Consider the following 25,900-nt stretch of genomic DNA (forward strand, 5'->3'; position numbering starts at 1 on the left):
CTAGGACTGGCTGGGTGTTCTGTTAACAGTGTATTTTTTCCCCTTAGTGTATTTTTGCTGGTGCTCAGAGATTATGGCAGACCACTTGAGAATCTTCCCCTTTCATTTTGCTCTTCTACCAGAAGCCTCTCTGTGTTAAAACAGAGAGAAGTCTAGAGCAATGGTCTTCAAATTTTTGCTTTCATATCCCTTAAAAGTATTTAGAAAGTCTTTGCATCCTTTCACATTTTTTTTAATGTTTATTTATTTTTGAGAGAGAGAGCGAGAGAGGGCATGAGCAAGTGCATGTGTGCGAGCGGGGAGGGGCAGAGAGAGAGTGGGACAGAGGATCCAAAGTGGGCTCTGTGCTGACAGCAGAGAGCCCTATGTGGGGCTCGAACTTGTGAACTGTGAGTTCATGACCTGAGCCAAAGTTGGTGCTTAGCCAACTGAGCCATCTAGGTGGCCCTCACATTTTTAAGTTGACATTTAATTTTTTTAATCATAAGTGTAACAAATTCAGTTTGTAACAAAGTGAAATCAAAGGATGTGATTTCTGGCATATGGAATATCATGTATATGTTTCACTTACGTTCTGTTAAAACTTTGGAGCAGCCAATATAGCTGATTCACTTTACGGTGAATGTTCATCATATAAGTGGTAAAGTTAGTCCTCATTGGCAAACTAATCAGGCAAATTAGAATTATTTGCTGTGAGAACAAAGTCTAACTTTATTTTTCAATCCCTATAAATGTGTTAACATGTGTTAACATATATTCATTTCGCATGACAACCCTCTTACCCCCGAGTTTTAATTCTAAGATAGTTAGATGGGAAAAGTGTGAAGATGGGTGAAATAAGGCACTGTTCTTTTGTTATTTGTCATCTCTGCCTTCTTTGCTTTGCTGTCAGGTACTCTCTCTTGGTAGTTATACTTTTTTGAATTGTCCCTTTGTCTTTCCCACCTACGAGAATTTTTTATTCCTTGGGGCTGGCTGAGAGGTGTGTCTTCCTTTTGTGAAGTGGGAAGGCGGGGGTGGGAACGAAGACTGCAGACAGCAGGTGCAACTCTCAGGCAGACCAACATTGGGATAATAGTGCATACAGAGTTAAGATCTGCAAAATGATTCCCTTACGCGGCCTGTTTCTGCTTATCCCCTAGAATGTCTCCATATGCCTCCAGACACATATGCACCCAGTTTGAAGACCACTAATCTAAGGAAGTCTTGTAAGGGAGGGGACCCTGGGTTCCATGGCCAAATCATCCTTGACAGAGGCTAAAGAACTCATGCCAGATTTTCAGTCCACCTTTCCTCTCCTTCCCTCTAGTCTTACTCTTTCTTCCCCACCCTGCTAAGTCTTCTTTCTATTTAAAGAATGGCCCCAAACTAGGACAGTGTCTCAGTGGCTGTCATTCCACAGAGCTCCTCTTACTTGGGTAGAAGGTTAAGTTTTTTGGACATTTGCTTGCCAGACAGAAACATAGAGAAATAGTATCTTAGCTCTTGTTAAAAGGGTTCATTCTCTTTAATTCTCAGGAAATCAAGGCAAATGTAGAACCAAGATCCAGCATAATGACATCTCATCCCTTCTCACCTTGGTCTACTGTGCATAAGAGAAGCTTTGTGAAAAGTTCCAAATTTTGACAGTACCAGGGCCCATTGTTCTGTTAAGTAGCACAGGAAAGTAATTAGAAACGGAGGCAACATGTCCTGCTGGCTTTGCCAGGCCTGTCACGTTGCGATTCTAGTGACTTGTGTTGGGGTAACTCGAACATTGTGACCCCAATTTTTAATTTTTTTATGTCAAAAAAATGTTAATACTTTTTAAAAGCAAAATTAAAGATTTTATGTTGAAGAACGAACTATACCTATTTTTTTTTTTTTTTTATCTTGCAACTTTAAGGACATTGTGTGTATCTCACCTGGGATTTTTCAGTTCCATTTCTCCTCTCTTAAGTGTTATTAAAAGTTGTCTTTGTAACTTTATGCTATGGCAGAGCTTTATGGCAATTTCTGTATACTATATTTTGTAGGAATCACAAAAGAGCCAAGTTTTATTTCAAAAAGAAGAGTCCCTTATCATGATCCACAAATTTCAAAATCTCTTGAGTGGAATGGAGCTATCTCAGAGAATGATATTGTATCACCAAAACCTGAAGCCGCAGAAACAGAATTACAAGAAGCAGAACAAAAAGAAGATGTTAACCAAGAAAGAGTTCTTGCACTAGAAGCCTCCAGGGTTCCCAAAAGAACCAGGTCTCACTCTACAGACTCCAGAGCTGAAGGGGCTTCAGATATTGTGGAAAATAATGAGGATGTAATAGAAGGTCATATACCGGTTAATGAAAATGAGGAACTGGAGCATTCTACCAAGCTGCTTTCAGAAAATGTAGATAATGGGGTAGGTATATTCACAGTATTTCTTTTCAAAAGCGTAGAATTCTTTGTAAATGTCATCATTTCACTAATACTACATTTTATGCTTAAAAATTTTCCATTGTTTTATTTTTTTAATCTGATGTCTTATAGAATAGTTAAGAGGCTGTTGACTTTAGTTATTATGAGTTCTATTCTTTTTTTTTTTAATTTTCTTTTTAATGTTTATTTTTGAGACAGAGAGAGACAGAGCATGAGCGGAGGAGGGTAGAGAGAGAGAGGGAGACACAGAATCTGAAGCAGGCTCCAGGCTCTGAACTGTCAGCACAGAGCCTGATGTGGGGCTCAAACCCATGAGCTGTGAGATCATGACCTGAGCTGAAGTCGGACACCCAACCGACTGAGCCACCCAGGTGCCTCTTATGAGTTCTATTCTTAATAGTTGCCAGTTTGTACTGGTTATACTAAGATATCTCTTCATTGGATGGGCAGCCTGCCTCTGGATTTTATTCATCAAATATCAGCACCAGAGTCCTAAGGGAGAGATCAAATTGAGACAGAGAAGGGGAGTAGTAAGCCATTACCTCTGGCAGGGGTGGTGAGCTGACTTCTACCTAGGCCCTTTTCAATTTCTTATTGTGGACACAAACAACATCTCAATTGACAGAGTGCAAAAGGAAGGGCAGTTCTGGCAGGATCTCAAAGATCTTGGAGTTCTGCTCTCCTATGTCACACCTGGCCTGTGGAACATCCCTGCAAGCACATAAGCATAGGCTTTGGGGACCTGTGCAGACATCTCGCCGCCTCCCACATTTTTCTCCAGTCCACTACCTCTTCCCCATTTCGTGTCCACTGTGGACTGGAACCACGGAGAGGCATTCAGAAGTGTTGGTGAAGAATCTGTGGCTCGTTGCGAAAACCAGGGGGTACAGTAGAATCGAGGAAGGTGATGTGTAAGTGGTGGGCAAGGGAAGGGGTGTCGCAGAAGCAATGTGTGAATAAGGCAAGGTGCTGCTGTTTCTTAGTCATAGATTTAATTGTGAAAAATTGGTAGGAAGAGACTGAGAGGTGCTATCTTTTTCTGGGATGCACAATGATTCATTGACAATATTCAGAAAGAAATTTTAAATAGTTTAAAAGAGAGATCATCAATTAAAAAGTTTGCTGTACAACGGTGTGCATGTAATTAACAATACTGTATACTTAAAAATTTGTTAAGAGGGTAGATTTCATGTTATACGAAATATGTTATAATGTCTTTTTGGTTTTTGTTTTTACCGCAGTAAAAGTTTGAACAGAAATTTTTAATGACTGTGGGTGGGGTTTTTCTTTCCCTAACAGTTGAATAGAGTTCTTCGGAAGAAAGCAGGACTGACTGTTGTTCCTTCACATGATATCTTGAGAAATTCTGAATATCAAAGGCAGTTTGTTTGGAAGACCCCTAAAGAAGCTGCTCCAGTTTTTACAGCCAATCAGGTAGTTGAATGGATGTAATATATTTTTAAGTATCATCCTCTGATCTAGTAATGCAGATTTACACAGAAATAAGGGCTAAAAGAAATTAGGTACTTCTTCAGTGATCCTGGAGGTAGGTTCTAGAAAAGTGAAAATAAGAGTTTTTCTAACATCCTTCTGTTACTTCGATCTATAGTAGTAACATGACACTATCCTAGGCCACTGATGGTCACTGTTGCCAGATCCATCACGTACGCTCAATATGAGACAGGGTAATGAAGCATGAGGACTGGTAAGTTATTGCATGCTGCGAGATTTTGTTTAAAAAAAATATTAAATTGCTTTTATTCTAAAATACTGTGTTTTGTTGACTAATATGTTGCATGTTTTCTGTCTGATAAGAAAGGCATAACTACCCTGAATATTTTAAGAAAATACAAAATATGTTAAAAATAATACAAGATACATAATCTTGTTTTTGTACCAAGTGAGCAGTAATAGAAATTGTCATTTTGATGACATTTATAAACTTCAAAAGCTATGATGGTACCTAAATGTGCTCCTAGATTTCTTTGTATCTTGTACCGTTTTTTGGTGCTCGACCACCATTACTAATAAACACTCAATATTTTACTACTGTCATCCTCTAGACAGTTTTTAGGCTCTTAACTCTCATTTATATTCTTAACCATCCTTCTGGGCCTGGGTAAGGAAATACTTGCATTTAGAATATCTTCAGAGGCCCAGGACAGCCTAGACTTTTCTTCTTCTAGATCTTTGCATTTTCTTTATGAACACATACACATCCCTTCATACACCCTTATGGCTCATTTTCTCCTGTATCTCAACATTCGTTTGTAAACTTTATATACCCCTCAGGACTGAGAGGGTAGATTCAACAAGACAATAATATCAGTCCTCTTACACTAATGTAATAATTCTAGTGATCCTAAAAATTGTGGCAGCTTTGGGCTTACTTGTTATTCAGGTTTCTAAAAAAACTGTGAAATTTGTAGAACATTTTAGAAGCATATAAAATAGCTAAGGCAACATATGTCCCCTTCATGAACCCAGTAGAGGATCAGTACTTCTTTTGTTGGCTCACAAGTGTTCTTGGATAGTAAGTGTGTGTATCTACAAAATCACTCCCTGAAAATTGTAGCTGTTCAGTTTTTGTAGAACATTTCATCTTTAAGCTAAAGCTAATTCAAATCAAAGCCCCATTGACAGCTTTTATATATTTCAGTGGAGACATTGTATAGAAAAGCCCTTTTTATAGGACCAAAGTATAATATAAAATAAATCATTAGCAAACCTTCACTAGTAGTTTTATTGCTTTCATTAGTGGGAGTTTCAGAGAATTTGGGGGGAAAGTAAATGCTCTTTGTCAATTCAGAGTATATCATTTTCAGGGTCTGTGGATTAAAGAGTCCTGTGACAGAAATTTTCAATGCTTGTTGATAGGGAACTTCTGAAGGAGCTATTCACCTCTATTTTATCAAACACCTGCTTTCTAAAAAGATGTCTTATATTAATATGTAAAGGAGTCTGAATAATTTTTGGCAGAAAAGTCCTTGAGGCTATACTCGGGAAAAGATACTCTGGATTTGATATGTATGAAGATGTGTTATTCAGCATTGCAAAGCTATAATATACCTTATTTGTGGTCCACATCTTTTCCTTTTGCTTTCTTTGTAATCAGTGATAATATACCATAAAATAGAAACCCTATTATAAAATACTAAGGATAAAGGGAAACACTTAAAAACAGAAACATCATTATTACCTGATTTTTTCCCCTTGCATTGAGCTAAAAATAAGCAAAGGAAAAAAAAAAAAACAGAACAAAAGAACACATCAGATATTCACAGTGTTAAGAATCTTCTGTTTTTTTGGAGGAAGAAAAAAAAATCATGCCAAGGAAGGAAAAAAAACTGGTAGAGCTGACAACAGAATTGCCTTATAAAGTGAATGTCTATGTTCACTTAAATATGCCAGTTGTACTTATCCCATTATCAAACTGATGGGAGGGAGGAGTAGGAAAGTGGGGAGAAAAGATATGGCTCATTATTTTTTTGGCTTAAACATTATTTTTATTATAGTAACTATTATTCACAACATAGTAGTGAGTGTAGAAAGTTGATCTTTGGGTTTTTTCCCAGCTTTATTGAGGTATAATTGACAAAAATTATATATTTACAGCATGTAAATAATGTTTTGATGTACCTGTACATTGTGAAATGATTAACAAAATCAAGCTAATTAACACATTAACACCTCACGTAGTTAGCTTTTTGTGTGTGTTGTAAGCTCTTATCCCCTTAGCAAATTTCAGGTATTAACTCTGTTAGTAGTATTAACTCTAGTCATCATGTTGCACCTTACATCTCCGGAGCTTATTAATTCTGCAAACTGGAACTTTGTACCCTTTGACCAGTATCTCCCTATTTCTCCCACCCCCTAGTTCTGGCAACCATTATTCTACTCTCTGCTTCTGTGAGTTCTACTTACTTAGATTCCACATATAAGTGAAATCTGCAGTATTTGTCTTTCTGTGCCTGGCTTAGACTTAGCATATGTTCCTCAGGTTCATCCATTTTGTTGCAAGTGACAGAATTTCCTTTTTGAAGGCTAAATGATATTCTTGTGTGTGTGTATCATTTTCTTTATCCATTCTACCATTCTTTATCCATTCCTATTGGTGAACCCTTAGGTTGATTCCATATCTTGACTAATGCGAATAATGCTGCAATGAACATGGGAGTGCAGATATTTCTTTGAGATACGGATTTCATTTCCTTTGGAAATCCACCCAGAAGTAGAATTGTTAGATCATATGGTAGTTCTATTTTTAATTTCTTTAGGAATCTCCATATTGTTTTCCATAATGACTGTACTAATTTACATTCCTACCAACAGTGTACAAGGGTTCTCTTTTCTCCACATCCTTGCCAACACTATCTTTTGTATTTTGGATAATAGCTATTCTAACAGGTGTGAGGTGATGTCTTGTGGTTTTGATTTATGTTTGGCTGATGATGAGTGATATTGAACACCTTTTCATGTACTTGCTGGCCCATCTGTATGTCTTTGGAAAAATATGCATTCAATTCCTCTGCCCATTTTTTGTTTGTTTGTTTGTTTTTATTTTTTTTAATATTTATTTATTTTTGAGAAAGAGACAGAGTGTGAGCAGGAGAGGGCAGAGAGAGAGGGAGCTACAGAATCCAAAGCAGGTTCCAGGCTCTGAGCTGTCAGCACAGAGCCCGACGCAGGGCTCAAACTCATGAACCATGAGATCATGACCTAAGCCGAAGCCGGACACTTAACCGACTGAGCCACCCTGGTGCCCTGGACATGGCTTTGTTTTTATAAGAGGACTTAGAACAGCTTCATTCCCCTGAGGAATGTGGAGTAGAAGCAGATTTAGGCAGGAGTATTCAGACCCACCCCCCGGACTGTGGTAGGTAAGTGGGGTCATCAGTCCCTGAGATGGTTGCTTCTAAAAGCAGGAGGAAGAGACTAGATTTCCCTGGAGGCTGCTCTTTGTTCCCAGGCGGGGAGGACTATTCTCCAAGGAAGACCAGAAAGAGAGGCCGAGAGTGGCTCAGGAGCCCAGGAGGATGTCGAAGGCCCCTCTTGTGCCCAGCAGTGTGGGCAGGGCTTTGGCACAGGAGCAGAAGTTCAGAAGCCCCTCCTGGGGGCCGGCCCCCCGACATTCCCGTCTCAGGGCCTGCCTTGGGCCTGGCCGTAGGGTGTCCTCAGACAGCGGCATCTGTTGACTGGGTCCCACATGAGTTCTTGTAGGACAGCCATATGCTCGCCAGGCAGAGGAAGGTGGCCACAAAACCGAAGATCGCTCCAGCTACCAGTCCACTCTGGCTGTAACTCTTGGAGGCTGCCACAATGGAGGCGATTAGGAGGAGCAGGGTACCGATTAAATAGTGCAGAAGTTCCAGGGTCCAGTTTCATCCTCTTGCAAGTGACTGTCCAGTTTTCAAACACCATTTATTTTTTTTTTTTAATTTTTTTTTTTCAACGTTTATTTATTTTGGGGACAGAGAGAGACAGAGCATGAACGGGGGAGGGGCAGAGAGAGAGGGAGACACAGAATCGGAAACAGGCTCCAGGCTCCGAGCCATCAGCCCAGAGCCTGACGCGGGGCTCGAACTCACGGACCGCGAGATCGTGACCTGGCTGAAGTCGGACGCTTAACCGACTGCGCCACCCAGGCGCCCCAAACACCATTTATTGAAGTGATTATACTTTCCCAAGTGTATATTCTTGGCTTTTTTGTTGTAAATAATTGTAGATGCATAGGGTTATTTTGGAGCTTTATATTCTGTTCCATGTATGTGTCCCTTTGCCCATTTTCAAAATCAGATTGTTCTCTTGCTAGCAAGGTGCTTCAGTTCCTTATATATTTTGAATATTAACCCCTATCAGATGTACTATTTGCAGGTATTTTCTCCCATTCCAAGATTGCCTCTTCACCCTATTGATTGTTTTCTTTGCTGTATGGAAACTTTTTAGTTTGTCTATTTTTGCTTTTGTTGTTTTTTGGATGTTAATTAGATATATGAAATAATACGAAATTATAAACAGTCTTATAATTTCACTTTTTTGACATCCTATAATTCAACTTTATATATGAAATTTTAAAGCAGTTCAGAAACTAAGTTTTGTGTATTTAACCAACAAGAAAACTAAACTACAGTAATTTTTGTTTTAAGGTTTTCCACAATAAAAGCAAATTTGTTCCACAATTCAAAGGTAACTCAATCATCCATGAAACTGAATACAGAAGAAATTTCAAGGGTTTATCTCCAGTGAAAGAACCAAAATTAAGAAATGATTTGAAAGAGAATGGAAATTTTGAAACAGTATCTCCTGAAAAGAAGGTATTCGTCAACTCTTTACTTTAAACAAAATAAAAGGCTTATGATTTTAGACTCTACTCATTATCTTTTACTGAATACCACCTGAGAATTTGGGTTTTAGGTAGTTTATTCATTTGTCTATTAAGTGCCACATGTTCACTAAGCACTTAGTGGGGGCCAGGCATTGGGTAAGTACTGAAAATACAACGATGACCACACTAAACCCCACACAGGAGACAGAGTTGTAACTAAATAAATGTAATATGTGACAAGTGCTTAGCAACATAGAAGGTAAGTCTGCTATGTCTAATAGCAAATGATTAGCCTTACAGTGATGTGAGCTATAGGAGTAACAGTAGCGATAGAAACACACACTTTAAATAATGGGAGTCAGACAGAAACATGCATACTTACATGTATTTTGTTTGTTTTATTTAAAGTTTATTTATTTATTTTGAGAGAGAGAAATAGAGAGTGAGGAGTGAGCGGGGGAGAAGCAGAGAGAACGGGAGAGAGGATCCAAAGTAAGATCCAGGCTCTGAGCTGTCAGCACAGAGCCTAATATGGGGCTTGAAGTCATGAACTGTGAGCTCATAACCCGAGCTAAAGTCGGACCAGGCACCCCTGGTCCGACCAACTGAGCCACCCAGGCACCCCTAGATACATGTATTTTAAACCAAAGCTTTAGCATGCCAAATTACAGCCAGCCTAAATTGGATACTGTATTACAATTCTGTTTGTGGAAGTAAGTTTTAACTGCTAAAGATAACCTGGAAATCACAAGCAATCAATAAACAAGTTTTGAAACTACTAGATCCGGTTGGGTTTTTCAAGTATAGCTCAGGTTTTGTTCATTTATAACAATAAAATTTATATCCTTGGCTACAAAAAATTTTTCTAATTAACAAATAAACATGTAAATGAATAAACTTGACGTTACCACCTATTAAACAATGTTTTTACATTTGCCTTTGATATTCTAAATCCACATTTTATTGCGTTGCAGTAATTAAATATAAGGTTCCAATGAGTAAGTTACCAACCACATTGTTTTACTGAATAACTTAACCCTTTTTTTTTAAATGTTTGTGTATTATTTATTTTGAGAGGGAGAGTGGGCGTGGGAGTAGCAGAGAGAGAGAGAGAGAGAGAGAGAATCACAAGCAAGCTCCACACACGTGCAGAGCCCGATGTGGGACTTGAACGTGATAAACTGCGAGATCATAACCTGCGAGCTAAAATCAAGAGTCAGATACCCAAGTGACTGACCCACCCATGCACCCCATAATCAGCACATACAAACACTTGCCTCTATTTGAACTATAGCTATTTAAGTTACAGATTCAGGTTAAAATGATTGTAAATTATAGGTAAATGGGATAGAAGTCCTATTTTTAAATCTTCTGGAATGCTATAACTAATACCTTGTGGGTTCTAAACATAGAAATTCTATGACTAAAAGTAAATTGGTTTATACATATATTTGTTTCCATACACACACATATATACATATTTTTGGATCTACCATAATGGGGAGATTATGGGGTGCATGGGTGGGTCAGTCACTTGAGTATCTGACTCTTGATTTTAGCTCGCAGGTTATGATCTCACAGTTTATCGCGTTCAAGTCCCACATCGGGCTCTGCACTTGTGTGGAGCTTGCTTGGGATTCTCTCTCTCTCTCTCTCTCTCTCTCTCTCTGCTCCTCCCACGCCCACTCTCCCTCTCAAAATAAATAAACAAACATTAAAAAAAAAAAAGGGTTATTCAGTAAAACAATGTGGTTGGTAACTTACTCATTGGAACCTTATATTTAATTACTGCAATGCAATAAAATGTGGATTTAGAATATCAAAGGCAAATGTAAAAACATTGTTTAATAGGTGGTAACGTCAAGTTTATTCATTTACATGTTTATTTGTTAATTAGAAAAATTTTTTGTAGCCAAGGATATAAATTTTATTGTTATAAATGAACAAAACCTGAGCTATACTTGAAAAACCCAACCGGATCTAGTAGTTTCAAAACTTGTTTATTGATTGCTTGTGATTTCCAGGTTATCTTTAGCAGTTAAAACTTACTTCCACAAACAGAATTGTAATACAGTACCCAATTATACTTTATAACATTTATGTTTTTGCTCTAATGTATAACATTTTAAGCATAAAATGTTTACATTATTTCCATTTTAGTGTAATAAAACAGATGATCCTTTAAAATTAGAAGCAGAGATGGAATCAAAAGAGTCAAACCAGCCTAAAAAGAAGCTTACTCCTTGGAGACATCAAAGGCTTGGGTATGTATTTTATAAGAAAAATGTCATGGTATTTAGAAGATCAACATGGTGAAATATTTACTCTCCTTTCATTTCTGTTAGGAAGGTGAATTCTGAATATAGGGCAAAATTTCTGAGCCCAGCCCAGTATTTATACAAAGCCGGGGCTTGGACCCGTGTGAAGGAAAACATACCAGATCAGGTGAGTATACATAAGCTCAGTATGCCCATGTTTTCTTTGAGCCTGTATCCCAGTTTAATGCCACAATGAGTTTCATTTAGTAATAGAGACTACAGTTTAAAGATATGTGATATAATAGTAACATTGGAAGTATCAGGAGCTTAAAGTTGTATGTTAGGATATAATTTATCAGTGTGTTTACTGTTTTTTTTAATATCAAATAGCTCCTTTTTCAACTGGAGATTTTTATTATTAAAGTCTTTAAAATGTTTTTTTTTTTATAATCCAGTATTTCATTATGTTTGTAGAATTGTAGCGTTGTAGTTTTGAAAATAAGATCCAGACCTCTACTCTCTCAACTGAAGATAAATTTTCAAGATTAGTTTGACCGTGGCGTCCACTGGCAGTTTGTACTATTAGAGTCCATCAGTATCTGGGAGGGGTGGCCTGTGCTGAGAGAGGTTTGCATTATAGTGTTGGGGTACCCTGACATATGGGAGCAATTCTGAGGACCTAAAGGAAGGTTTGAGGGAAAGGGTAATCCTAGAATTGGGAAGTGCCTGTTCAGCACTAGCTTCTTACAGTCAAAGGATGAACTATGGAGCTTTTCTGGTTATTGTACAATTACCAGCTTTTAAACCACATCTTGATGGTTTCCTGTTTTTTTTCTGTGTGAATAAGCAAACGTAAAATAGTGTAGACTTCAGTAAACACCCCCTCTCCCATCATTGGGAAGAGAGAGATCATTTGGGTGGGGAATGAATCTTTTATTCAGCCCCGTACTTGAAACCATGGCTAATGGTTATATGTAATGAGCCTCTGGAAGAAGGCGTTGGCACTTTGAGCTGCTGGCTCTTTGCGCTGGCACCTCCCAGACCAGCGTCCTGGTGAGACTCCTGTACCCCGCATGTTGTTTTGGGAGACCACTTGGTTCCTTCCACCGTGGCTGCTCCTCGTGCTGTCTCCTTCCCTACTGGAGAGTGGCTCAGCAATCCAGGCAGAGTAAAAGGCAGATCTTGAAGCTGTTCCAGATATTACTGGGGATATTCATATCCTAGTGAAATAAAGTTAAAAATAGAAGAATCGAGAGCAGGCATGATGGAGCAAAGAATTGAGTCTGTGAAACCCTTGAACAGTTTATGGTCATGCCAGACCTTGGCCAGGAGCTCTGATGGGGAATGAGGAAAAGCCGGGGGCAAAAGCAGAGCACAGAGTGTGGCCATAGAGGGCTAGTGTGGCCAATTAATAGGTGTAGGCCACTGACCTATTGTATTTAGGGACTTCACTAGGTTGGGCTCATGAGAGGCTCCTTGTTTTAGAAAGATTATCTCTCAGTCTCTGATACTTCTTTAAATTAAGATGAGTTGGTATTTAGGCCTCAGATCTAAAAATGTAGTGGACCAAGAGGATTGTTTTGTCTGGAGTCACGATAAGGTGGTAGTCCCTGTCCTGCCCTGATGGAAAACGACATTTTTGTTGACATTAACTTAAGAGCTGTCATTTCAAGGTTTCCTATTATAACATCTTGGGAAGGTGACTTTTGGGCTTTTTAAAAAAGCTTATTGTGAATGGTGGTTGTTAATGTTTAAATCAGTGATACCGTTTTGCCTAACCTGTGTGGGCAAAATAATTCAAAAAGTGAATTGGAGTTAGAAAAGAATATGACATTTAGCTAAATCTTATCACTGATGTTGATAACCATTTCAGTTGATCAGGTCATAGATATTTAATATGGGCCATGTTTTACTTAAATCTTAGATTTTATTTTTAACCTGAAGACATTTACTTATGTGGCTGCTTATGAGCTATCTAAGCATAAGGTACTCCTTCATTTTCCCACTTCTACTAATGTTTCATGGAGGATTATTAGTCACACTCTTCAAACGCATTTGGACATCAGTGACTTTATTATCATTAGAATGGTAACTTTTTGAGTCCTGTTATCGTTTTCTAGTTCATATATCGTTTTCATTTCCTCCTGTGTCGTTTGAAATATTAAACTTTTTGAATCTATTTATAGTCTAGTGCCTCGGTATTTTATGTTAAGATCCAAGTACCTATTCATATAACATTAGGGTGTTTGGTTTTATTTGTCCAGTGGTTGTATATTTATTATCTCCATTATATAACCACTGGCACTGTTGCTTTTTGAAATGCTCACTTAAAAGATGGTTTTTAATAATAACCAACAGTTGCAATTGTTAGGTCTCATCCTTACAATAACTACTGAATCCGTGTTACATTTCTTGTTTCTTGTTAGGTGATCTTTTAATCATCCAAGCTTACGTTAGCTGAGATGTTCTTTCTAATGTGTCTTTCACAAATGGGGCTTTATTTCAAGATAAAGTTCCACATTTGAGAGACGTTCTATAATTTGACAAATATTGTAAGGACAGCTAGGCCTAAGATGACTCATTTTGAGGGGGATGATTTTGGGGAAAAATTTTTTATACTCTCAGTTTTTTGAATTTGAATTTTCGGTATATAAATTTTAAACAACTTAGTTGAATTCTTATTTTGGGAAAAGAAATTCAGAAATGAAAACATTCTACTTACAGCATTTATATCCTAGATGCTGATGGTGTTTCTTGACCTGGAAAGGGATATGTGTGTTGTTTTAATTGAGTTTAATTAAGTTCATATCCTTTTTGGTGGCTCTGCTTGTTGGTTGTAGGTATTAAGTTCGTACCATTAGTTTTTTTCTCTTTCTTGTAGAACAACTTGCTTTAGGAAAGATCAGCTTTCTATTTTTTCATCTTAGGATCATAGAAGTTTAGGATCATAGAAGTTTAAAGTTATGTATTTGTAAAACACTATAACATTAGCACGAAGATTATTAATAAAGGTTGCTGACAAAGTAAATTTCAATTACTGAGTTTTGAATGTCAGTGAAAAATAGAACTGAATAAAGTTATACAGAATTTCCATAGTATCTGCTTTTCTTAGAAAAAATCTGGTTGACAAACGAAACTGGGTCACCGTGCACATGGAGGGGCTATTTGTCCATCCTCTCGTTCATCAAGCAGTAGGCCCTCCCGCAGGGATGGAATTCAGCCTTCTCTGCTGCTCCTTCCCAGCCCACCCCGCACTCAGTGCAGGACCAGTGGAGCCCCTTTTGAACCACTTCTTCCACTTATATCTCTTTTGTGTATTATAGCATAGACCATACCAATATTATGATGATAACGTATCATACAGGACGAGGAGGTCCGCCTTCTCTATCAAACTGTGAGCACACTGAGTGCTGCAGGGACTTTCTTGTTTATCTTTGGCTACCAGCCATCCAGCTCCAGCCGAGCACTTAGTCCACACTCAGATCAAGTTGTGGAATCAGTGTTTAAATGCTGCACATTCTCTCACATTGTGGAGTTTATAGGTTAATGGGGGAGAATGATAAGAGAAATTAACTCCACTAGAATGAAATAAGTACTAATGGGGATGTGCATGAAGAGCTTTGAAGACAGAGGAGGAAATTGTACTAAAACTTGAAGATTTTATCATGTAGGTGCTGGAGCAGCTGTGAAACATTTGAAGCATGAGAGGACTTAGTAGAAATAAAATCTGGATTATATCAGGGCACTTTATAACAAGGCCTCTGTGTATTCACAACACCCTGGTGAGGGGGGGCCTGGCTGACCCAGTTGGTAGAGCATGCAACGCTTGATCTTGGGGTCTTAAGTTCAAGCCCCACCTTGGGCGTGGAGCCTACTTTAAAAACAAAGAAAGAAAACAGCAACACACCCTGGTTAGTAGTTCAACAGACAAAAACTATATGTCTCAGTTCTACATGTTAAATGCAAAAACTAGTAATTTTCTTTAAAGTTTAGGAATTAACAGAAATGATAAATGAACATGGCTCAGTTTTTCTTGGCAGTGAAGAAAATATATTTTCAGTTATCCTTTAGGAATGTTTCAGGTTTGGTTCATTAGAACAGTGAGACTCTGCTGGGATTATATGGTTTCTTATGCCACCGTGACAGGTGCTGTCCTTTGCTTTGGCTACTTCCCTACAGATGTAACACTTTCATCCCTTTGCATTCAGTAGTGTCTCCCTGAGGAACTGAGGATGTGTTTCTTTGGTTACTTTTTTTTTTGCAATGCAAAGTTTCATTATTTGCTTTTTTGCCTGTAAGTGAAAGATTATAGCAGATGGTATCTGCATATCCTGCATATGAGTTTTTGAAGAGTAAATAAAGAAAGAATTTTAAGCGGCAGCTTAATTTTTTTTCATTGTGGAATTGAATTTAGGGAAGCCAGCAGGTGGCAGTATGACGTATAACATGAAAGGGTTTCAAAGAGTATAGAAGGCTCCTTTCCATTTGAACAGATGTTATTTGCATTGTAGGGAATTCACATTACCTTATAGTCCATCAGAACATTTTTTTGTATTGTCACTTTGATGAATATATTATAATTATTATTTTGTGGGATATTCTTTTATGTAGTACATTTTTTAAAAGTTGAGGTTTTGCTGATGCCAAGGGAATTTTCAGGAATTTGGAGAGGGAAGCTTCATAATTCTCTCACTGCCGGCTTCTATAGTAGGAGCAGCTGTTGTATAAAGCCAGGAAATAAAGACAGGGTAGGGGTTCCTGGCATGTCACTACCCTTCCAGAGGTGGGGAAGTAGGAATAATAATTCGGTTACCTGTTATTGATAGCATTTCAGCCATGCAAGAATGTGGCTGGTTTTCATGGTAATATTAAGATATCTTACTTAGTGAATTAAATATTACCAAAAATAATAAAAATATTGATTGACAAGTTTGCTATATATTTAGAAGGAAGAATAATAAGGTATTTCATTGATTCCCATTAATATTCAACTATGGCATTAACCTGTCATTAAGTATGTTTCTGTATTCCTCTCCTAGGGTTCTCTAAATGCCATGTGGTATGCGGAGGTTGGTTGCTTTTGAGTTTTTAAAACCTGTAATAATGCATAGAGTACTTGTGTAATTTCAGTTGAAATAAGAATTAGGTGTCAATATTTTTCTTAGTTGCTGCAAATTCTTCCTGCCTGCTGGCCTGAAGTAAAATAACTGCATTGTGCTTTAGCTTGACTGTTTTAATTTCTGCTTAAAATGCACACAGTCTGATGAACGTTTGTGGCTTTTTTTTTTTTTTTTTTTGCCTTTCTTTCTCCTTGGTCTCTGGCTGTATTTGTGCAGTATCTTTGGTAAGCTACATGGTGGTATTTGCAAAGGAGTATTTAAAGTAATACACAGTGTCTCAACTGTCCTGCATAGGTTAAAGAACTCCGAGAGAAGGCTGAATTTTATAGGAAACGAGTTCAAGGAACACATTTTTCTCGGGACCATCTGAATCAGCTTCTGTCTGATAACAACTGCTGTTGGGATGTCTCCTCAACCACAAGCTCAGAAGGAACCATTAGTAGTAACATTAGAGCTCTAGATCTTGCCGGGTAAGATATGTTCTTTGTGGATGGTGAGAAAGTATATTGTAGCTTAGGTAGATCACGGAATTCTATAGGTAAATGACATGACCCCTCAAAATTTGTCTTCCGGTTAAATGGAGATATGCCAGCCATTTATTACATTTCATTATTACTAGTTTATTCTCTGTGAGAAGTAAAGCTGTGTGTAAATAATACATAATGTAAATCTGGAAGGCTGGATTTTATATTTTTTAACAAGAGTAGAATAGGGATGATTATACAGTAGATGGAAAAGAACTTTAGAAAGTAACAGGAAGGAAAGGTACCAACAATAAAAACCTAGACAACATAAGCTAGTAGTACATCCTATAATCATTCATTAATGGATTTCTGTGGTTAATACGACACTTAGGCCCTGATTCTATGGGCAAAGTCTCTGCTCTTTTGGGTTTTAAAGTGAAAATTATTTAACTACTTATAAAAGAAATAGCATATTGATTTTTGGCAAATAAAATCATTTTTAGTTATTATAGTAATATAATTATATATGCCAAATTGAACTGTAAGTTCTAATTATGTGACATCCTCTTTAAAAATTCATTACAAAATCCATTCTGTAAGAATGTCTTGAAAACACTTATCAATCTGAAGTATAAAATTGGAATCAGTTTGCTTGATCTACAAATGCACTTGAATTTGTGCATAAACTGTAACTGAGTAACCGAACAAGTTAGACCATGTGCAGTCCTTGCTTGTGTGTGTAAATGCCAGTCAAGGGAACACATGTGACTGTTGTCAGCAGCGGGACAGACACGCCTGTGTGAAGGTGGAAGTAAGAGAAGATACGTAGATTTTATTTTGGAGTATTGTACTTTATTTTTAAAATTTGTCTACTTTTTAAATGTTTTTATTTTTATTTTTGAGGGAGAGCGTGTACAAGCAGGGGAGGGGCAGAGTGAGGGAGACAAAGGATCTGAAGCAGGCTCTGCACGGACAGCAGAGAGTCCGATGCAGGGCTCGAACTCATGAACTATGAGATCGTGATGACCTGAGCAGAAGTCGGACACTCAGCCGACTGAGCCACCCAGGTGCCCATGGAGTATTTTAATAGAAAGTCCGAATTGTAGTTTTAGTTTATTATACTGTCAAATGAACTCTTAATTAGGTTTCTTTCTTCAGTATCTGGGCAAGGTGGTGCCTGTGGGACATAAAGTTGTGAACGCTGGAGGGGAATGACAGACTCACTGAAATGAGTATAAACTTAGAAACCTCGAACTCCAGTTTGACACTTTTGTTCTGCAGAGATCCTACAAGCCATAAGACTTTGCAGAAATGTCCTCCTACAACACTGGAAGAGAAAAAGCCTGCCTTGGAAGAGCAGCCGCAGAAAACTACCACAGAGAAATTGGGCGTGTCAGATGCTCCCACCCTGCCCGTTAGAAGGCGCCTGGCGTGGGACGCAGAGAACACAGATGAAGGGGTGCAGAAACAGCCGAGAGAGGAGGAGGAGGAAGAAACAGAAAAGGACAGGCAGGTTCATAACGGAGAGCTGGAGAAGGTCACAGTACCGGAAGAATCTAAGGCAGAAAAGATCAAAGAAGGGTGAGAGTTTTAAATTAATCAGTATATGGAAGCATTATGCACACGGTTAATATTTTTTTGTTTTGTCACCAAGTACAGTGGTTTACACTCTTGGTTTTATGACTAATAAAGAGCAGATGTTACTTTAATGTCACAAAGCAGACATTTCAATTTATAATTTGATTCACTCAGGTATTTGAGTCACCAGTAATTGGTAGTTGAACACTTGAACACTGAGCTACTTGGGGAGGAAGCAGTTAGGGTTGTTTTCATTTATGTCCCACTAATTATGATTTGGCAGATTTGTAAATATGTCTGAGGGAATGGCTTTCTTTGTGATTTAAGAAAATAGCTGATATTCTTTAATATCAAATGTTTCACCAAAAAAGAAAGATAATGTTTTGTAATGTTAAAATAAGTGATATCTGCAAATAGCTAATTGTTGCTGATTTATGTGTTAATTGCTTTGGGGAGTGGTTCTCTACCACTGATAATGGTGCTTTTTGTCCATCATCCAAATCCCTTATCATTCTGTCATGAGTTTTGCACCTAATGGGAAACTTAGGAGCTGATTTAACGGAAGAATTCTCTGGTCTATTGCTGCTGACTTGCAGTGACCTTCCGTCTTTTCCGATATTCAGTCCCTCTTAACGGCATGTGTTTTTAGAAACAGATGACCCTATAAATTTTGTTTTATTATTGCATAATAATGACAAAATATTTTTAATCCTGTTTGCTGGGGGGAAATGCATCATAGTAGATTGTTTGGATTTGTAGGTCAGATTCTTCTGTATCTTCTGGAAAAGGAGGCAGGCTTCCTACTCCAAAGCTGAGAGAACTTGGTGGAATCCAGAGGACTCATCATGATCTCACCACTCCAGCTGTTGGTAATGGGCAAACGCTGTAGTTCTTATCTTACCTGCTTTTTCTGCATGAGAATTTAGTTTGAGACTTGTCGTCTTCTGCATTTTTCTAGGTGGTGCTGTTCTAGTGTCTCCATCTAAAGTGAGGCCTCCAGTCCCAGAACAAAGGAAAAGAGTGTCCTCTCAGGATGGCTTAGAAACTGCAAAGAATGATTTTAGGAAGGTAAATATTTATATCTTGGGGGGAAAATATCTTTTTAGGAAGCGATTATTTTAGTCACATGTAACGAATGAACGATAGGTTCAGATTTTAGAAAATTCTGTGCAGTGTATGTGGAGGTGATGCTATTAATGTGCTTTTATTAAGGCAAAGGCCTTGAATTATTTTTTTCTGGTAGTGGCATTCTACTTCTGCTGATGTGTTTTTAAATCTTGTCAAATGTGACTCAGCAAGAAGAGAGAAAAGAGAAACAGTACTTTTTATTGAGCATCTACTGGGTGGCAGTTGTATTTCAGGTATGTTCCAGGCACTGTTTTAGCACTGGAGATACAACAGTGAAAGAAGCAGGTGCAAATTCTGACCCTTATTGAACTTCTATTCTAGTGGAGGAGAGAGACAATAAACAGGATAACTAGGTAAAATACAGAGTATTTTAGACAGTGGTAAGTACTAAAGAGGAAAGTAAAGCAGGGGAAGTGAATACAAAGTAGCCAGGGAAGTTCTTGCTGAGAGGGTGACATTGAGAAGAATCTGAAGGTGGTGAGAGATGGACCCATATGCATATGTAGGCAGGCATTCTAGGCAAAAAGAACGCAAGTGCAAAGTCCCTGAGGTGATCAGGTGCCCGATTTCTTGAGGACTGGCCAGAAAGTGAGTGTGGCTAAAGCAGAGAGCCAGAGAGAGTGTGGGGAATAAGTTAGGAGGCATCATGGGGGGACTAAACTGTGTAGGGCCTTGTACTTCATAGCAAAGACTTTGAATTTTATTCTGAATGAAATCGGAAGTCTTTGGAGGGGCAGAGAAGTGATATGTTTTGACTTAGGTTTTTCCATGTTACTCTGGCTACTGTTTGGGAACAGACAGTAGGAATGCAAGAGCAGGGGCCTGAGCCTACATAGGAGTCAATTACAATATCCAAGCAAGAGGTGATGGTCGTTTGGTTCATATGGGTAGCGGTGGAGGTCATGTGATGAAGTCTGATTCTGGATGTGCATTGAAGGTATAGTTGACAACATTTGCTGATGGTTAAGATATGGCATGGGAGAAAGACAGAAATCAAGGATTCAAGATTTTTGGCCTGTGCAGTAAGGATGAAGTTGCTGTTTACCTGAGATGGGGAGGACAGTGTAAGGAAAAGGTTTGTCAGGGAAGATGAAGAGTTCTGTTTTGGACATGTTACATTTGAGAAGCTTATTACAGGTACAAGTAGACGCGTTGAATAGGGAGTTGACTTTCTGAGTTTGAGGTGTGGAGGACAGGTTGGGCTGCGGATACAGATTCGAGTGTCTATTGTACAGGTGCACAGGTATGTGAGGGCTTGAGACTGGGGGAGGTCATCAGGGGAGGTGGGTATAGAGAGGGAAGAGTATGTGTAGACAGGTGTCAGCCCTGGTTTTTTGATACTGGGAAGTTGAGGAGTAACCAGCAAAGAGAATGATAAGGAATAGCCAGTGAGGTGGTGAAATAGAAGACTGTGGTATCTGGAAGGTGTCAAGGAGGAGGGAGTGTCAGTGCTACTGATGGATCAATAAGATATGAGAACTGATGATTGGATTTAGCAACATGGATGTTATTGGTGACCTTGACAAAGGGCAGTTTTGATGGTGGGGAGGGATAATTGCCTAAATGCAAGTGAGTTCAAGAGAAAGGAGAGGAGATGAATTGGAGGCAGTCATCACAGACAAGTCTTTAAAGAGTCCTTTCCGTGAAGGGGAGCAGAGTAACAAATGGCAGCTGGGAGTGAGGTCAAGATGAAGGAGATAACAGCACATTTATGTGTTGACAAGAATGGTTTTAAAGAGAGAGAAAAATGATGCAGGCCCAGCCAGCAACTTTGCCCCTGTGCACTCAGTGCCGAGCACCACTTGAGATGTTCCATGGGATCTGGGGGAGAAGTGGAAGGGTTGATTGTAGGCACTCTGACAGCTCCTTCATTGTTACAGAGGAGGCAGAATATGTGAGCACTGCTAATAAAATAGGGAGATGTGCTGGGAGCTTCGGGAAAGTCTCTTCGGATTTTTTCTTGGTGGCACATGAAGAAAGATCCTCGCCAAGAACGAGGCTGGGGATGAAGAGGTTGGAGGTTTGAGTAAAGAAAAGAAATCATGAAGTAGTCTTTTCAGAGAGTGGGAGAGGGAGTGGGCCAGGGAAATGTGAGATAACACAGGGTAACATAAAGGGCCCATTTTAGGCTAGTGGTCACAGATTTGACGTAAGAGCAGTCGTGATGGGTTGTGTGTTTTTCTCCAGCCATGTTTGGTTACAGAGGTGCAGGATAAGTTAGAGAGTTGAATTTAACTGGGGTTCATGTTTTGTAAAGGGAGTAAGACAAAATGAGAAAGGGGGTCAGGGAGTTAAGGTACATGTAGGGGAGTGATTATAATGATTGGCCATGGAAGTTGAGTTGGTTAAGCAGGAAAAATAGGACTTGGGAAGGTAAGGCACAGTGTAGAAGTGACAGGATCAATGGAAGGTCTTGGCCAACTTAAGGACTTGTTGAAATTGGAGTACCTAGAGGGAGTAGTTTTAAAGTCACGAGGTGGTAGTCAGAAATTGGAATTGTGGAGAGGTTGCAGTTAGCAGTAATGACAAGGCTTAACATATAATCGTGGGAGTAAGTGGCTGAAGTAGGATAGAGAACATTTAGAGAAGAGGTTGCATTTCTCCAGGGGATTTTGCTGATGGCTGTTCATGAATTTTCAGAGGTGTGGCCCAGGGGAAACTTTTTAGGTGTTGGGGAGAGGTAGGAAAGGGGATCAGAGCCCAGTTGTCCCCAAAGCCCAGTACCGAAGTCACCTCATAGCAGGTACCCGTTAAATAGGTGTTGACTGAGTATTATTAGAATGACAGAATCTAAACCAATGTGTATACGTTGGTTTATGACAAAAGGAATACAGAGGACTGATCGGAATCAGATATTAAGAATCTCTTGCCCCCACGGGCTGTTCTGCACCCCCAGCACTCCCTCTCATCCCAGGATCCAGGTTGCTACCTGGAAGGTGTGAGCTTCTAGGCAGCTTTGCCCACACAGAGTTGACTACCCTCAGCTAAAAAGAGTAGCCTTAATCCATATTGGCAGCTGGATTTATATGTAACATTTTCATTTATTGTGGAATTAATTATTGAATAGTTAAATTAATGAAATAGAATGATAACTGCTCTTTAATGCCAATTTCCACCTCATCATGCACACAATACAGTTTCCAATAAATCCTTTCCAGTATTCAATTTCCCTCAATATCATTGTACATCTTTTTAATTATAAGATTCAAAATATGTTTATAATATCCAGAAATTTTTTTAATATTAACTTTTAGTGACATTTAATTGTGGGAAGGTTATGGGGCAGCAGCAATTTGGGTAACTTAAAAACATGGGGATGATCATAATAGCTAGCATTAACTGAGTGGTTAACTATGTTCTAGGCCTTGTGCTAAGTACTGTACATATATTAACTTAAGTCTTCATAATGACTCCAGGAGGTTGGTATTGTTATTATTCTCATTTAGATGAAACTGGGGAAACACAGCTGCCAATTGGTGGGGCAGAATTTAGTCCCAGGCAGTCTGTCCTCAGAGCCCACATTTTTAACTCCTAAATAACACTGTCTCACAAAATTCAGAGGAGAATTCTCATGGTATTGGTTTAATTGTCAAGGACCATTTTAACATCTTATAAATGATATTAAAAAGCTAAGTGTGGGGGCGCCTGGGTGGCGCAGTCAGTTAAGCGTCCGACTTCAGCCAGGTCACGATCTCGCGCTCCGTGAGTTCGAGCCCCGCGTCGGGCTCTGGGCTGATGGCTCGGAGCCTGGAGCCTGTTTCCGATTCTGTGTCTCCCTCTCTCTCTGCCCCTCCCCCATTCATGCTCTGTCTCTCTCTGTCCCAAAAATAAATAAAAACGTTGAAAAAAAAAATTAAAAAAAAAAAAAAAAAAGCTAAGTGTGTGTTAGCTCACTTTATTCATTCATGCAGCAGATGTTACTTATCTGTTTACCCACATGCAATAAAGATAGTGAACAAAAATAGACATGGGGCGCTCAGTTGGTTAAGCAACCAGCTCTTGATTTTGGTTCAGGTCATGATCTCTCGGTCATGAGATTGAGCCCCGCGTCAGGCTCTGCATTGACAGCATGGAGCCTGCTTTGGATTCTCTCTCTCCTTCTCTCTCTGCCACTCCCCACCGACCCCTCCAAAATAAATCAAGTTAAAAAAAAATAGACATAGTTCATGATCTTACGGAACCTACAGTCTGGCAAAAGAGATACACAGTAATCAAAGAATCATAACCCCCAAAAAAGTAAAATTAAAACTAATAAGAGTTTCAAAGCAGTATATAGTGCTATTTTGAAAGGAATTGGCCTAGTCCTGGAAGTCAGGAAGCTTCTTGGAAATCAAGGATGCTTCTTAAAAGAAGTCATAATTGGGTTGAGATACTGAGGAAGAGGAAGAGTTGACTAGGTAAAAAGGGTGGGGAGGAGAAGTATAGCATATGCCAATATCCTGTGGTGAGAAAGAACATAGGGTTCTAAGAAACAAAGGTAAGTATAGTGTGTGGCAGGGAGTAGGTCAAGATGAATCTGGCAAAAATAGCAATATTGAGAATTTTTATCATTATCTTGAGAGCAATGGGAAGTCATTGAAATATTTTGAAGACCTTTCGGCTGCCATGGAAAGCAAGAGTAGACTAGTTACCCTTAGAAGGTCACTGTGGTAGTCTAGGTAGGACAAGTTGATAGCTTGGACTGAGGAGGGTGGACATTGACAGAAGTGGATGAAACTGAAGAATTGTGAATAAGGGGAGCAAAGTCAAGGCTTGGTGCTGGGTTGGATAATGGTGGATGAGAAACCATGAATGACTTCTAGGTTTCTGCCTTACCTTGTAGGATTGATGGGGGATGCCCTGCACTGAGTAGGAGAACTCTTGACAGAAACCATCTTTGTAGGGAAATATCAGGAATTTCACTTTCACTCACTCAATTTGATATTTAATGTGCTCTATGTGTCACGTACCATTCTGGGATCTGGGGATTCTTTGGTAATCAAGACAAAATCCCTGCCCTCATGGAGCTTACATCTTCATTCTGAGAGATAGATGATTTTTTAAAAAGACAATTTTAGGTAGTATCAATGCTGTGAGTTAAATAAAACCACAAGTAACCTCCAAGTCATGGGTGAGGTTGCTTTACTATCAGGACAGGCTATCAGGACAGGCACCTCTGCGGAGGTGACAATTTAACTAAGAACTGACCAATGAGGTATGTGCCCAGGCAGAGATGAGCAGAGATTGTTTTCCTGTTTGAAGGAACAGTAAGTACAAGTGTGTAGCAGTGAGAGTTTTGAAGACCAGTGTGACTGGGGCCTAAGAGGGAGGAGGAGAGGTAAGAAATGAGATTGGGAAGGGAGGGTGGGTGAGGCGTGGGGGCGTGATTCCTCCCCGGGGAAGCCCTGGGAGGGTGTAAAGCCACACAGCAAATATCTGGTTTACATGATAAAATCACTCTGGCTATTCAGTGCAGAATGGGCTGTATGGGGTGGAGGGGGAAGGAGGCCAATGAGAAGACTTTAGCCTCAAAAACAGATTGCAAAGTCCATTAAATTATACCTGGGAACCCCATGTTACAAATATTGTAAGAGAGATTTCATTCAGGCCTTTTAAGCAATAGTGATACCAATTTGACAGAGATCTCAGATTCTGTGTATATATGTAGAAAAAGAAAAAGTAAATCAGAAAAGAACATTTTTCCTAAGTGATACTTATAGTTAAAAAGGGAAGCAAGAGGAAGATTTGTGGTTTTATTTTAGATCTTGATGTGAAAAATATGTATGTTTGTTGGATAAGACCCCAGGCCTCTCCACTTTGAAGCAGTAAGCTCTCTAATTACAGAAAAAGATACCAAAGGAAAGCATTGTTTTGAATATTGCATCAATAAATCCAAAGTTAGTAAATAAAGGCCACATTAACAAGAAATAATTAGGAAAGTTTGGAACTGTGTTTGATTTTACTGGTTCGCATTCTTCTAATAAGGAAAATTCTACAAGGACTTTTAAGATAGTGATACATTATCATTGTGGAAAATAGAAGATACCAGCTAAAAAAGGAAATCAGTGGTGTTCCATCTACTGTTCAGGGCAGCCATATTGAATTTTTGAGTTCTTTAGGTGTATAGTGTATTTGTTTATTATGCTGTAGGTAAGATTAATCTATTTTTTTCCTCACTTGGCAATGAATTAACATATTTACATATCATTAAATATTATGATCTAATTTTTAATAGCAACGGGATATGCAACGTATAGTTATGCAGGCTGTTTATTATTGAAAGCAATTTTTAAAAAATTAGATGCCTATAGTTATTAATTTTTCTGTTTTGAAAAAGTGCTGTAAAGAAATCCGTCCAGCTACATTTTTGTTCATTTTATCTCTTTTTGTATAAATACTCTCCAAGTATTATTGTGTGACCAAAGAACACAAAATTTTAAGGCTTTTTCTATGTTTTGCCAGCAACCTGGGAAGATTATACTCCCAGGACTCTAGGAGAGTGCCGGTGTTTCCATAGTCTTGTCAGCATCAGTATTATAGTGTGTTTTTGACAAAAAAAAATTTAATCTTTGTAATTTGGTAAGTGAAAAATTAGTACCTTGGTGCTTTTAGTTTGAAATTATTTGATTACTAGTGAGGTAGGGTATT

The 25,900-nt window shown here is 38.7% G+C and overlaps 1 protein-coding gene across 2 annotated transcripts in view; it reads left to right on the forward strand.

The window, feature by feature from the left end:
- The window catches only part of SAXO6 (stabilizer of axonemal microtubules 6), a 33,424-nt gene that overhangs the window by 2,849 nt on the left and 4,675 nt on the right, over positions 1-25,900 (forward strand). The window contains exons 3-12 of one of the 2 annotated variants that reach the window (XM_086712858.1): positions 2,016-2,383; positions 3,700-3,834; positions 8,547-8,714; positions 10,886-10,989; positions 11,071-11,170; positions 16,023-16,052; positions 16,398-16,573; positions 17,849-18,148; positions 18,905-19,014; positions 19,104-19,213. In XM_086712858.1, the coding sequence (XP_086568984.1) occupies positions 2,016-2,383; positions 3,700-3,834; positions 8,547-8,714; positions 10,886-10,989; positions 11,071-11,170; positions 16,023-16,052; positions 16,398-16,573; positions 17,849-18,148; positions 18,905-19,014; positions 19,104-19,213 (1,601 nt within the window). The remainder of the gene's footprint in view (positions 1-2,015; positions 2,384-3,699; positions 3,835-8,546; positions 8,715-10,885; positions 10,990-11,070; positions 11,171-16,022; positions 16,053-16,397; positions 16,574-17,848; positions 18,149-18,904; positions 19,015-19,103; positions 19,214-25,900) is intronic. The other variant, XM_086712859.1, reaches the window with a different exon arrangement.

This window comes from Puma concolor, chromosome B4 (genome assembly GCF_028749965.1).
Source record: "Puma concolor isolate L17-30 chromosome B4, mPumCon1.1.hap2, whole genome shotgun sequence".
In the NCBI taxonomy this organism is placed as follows: Eukaryota; Metazoa; Chordata; class Mammalia; order Carnivora; family Felidae; genus Puma; species Puma concolor.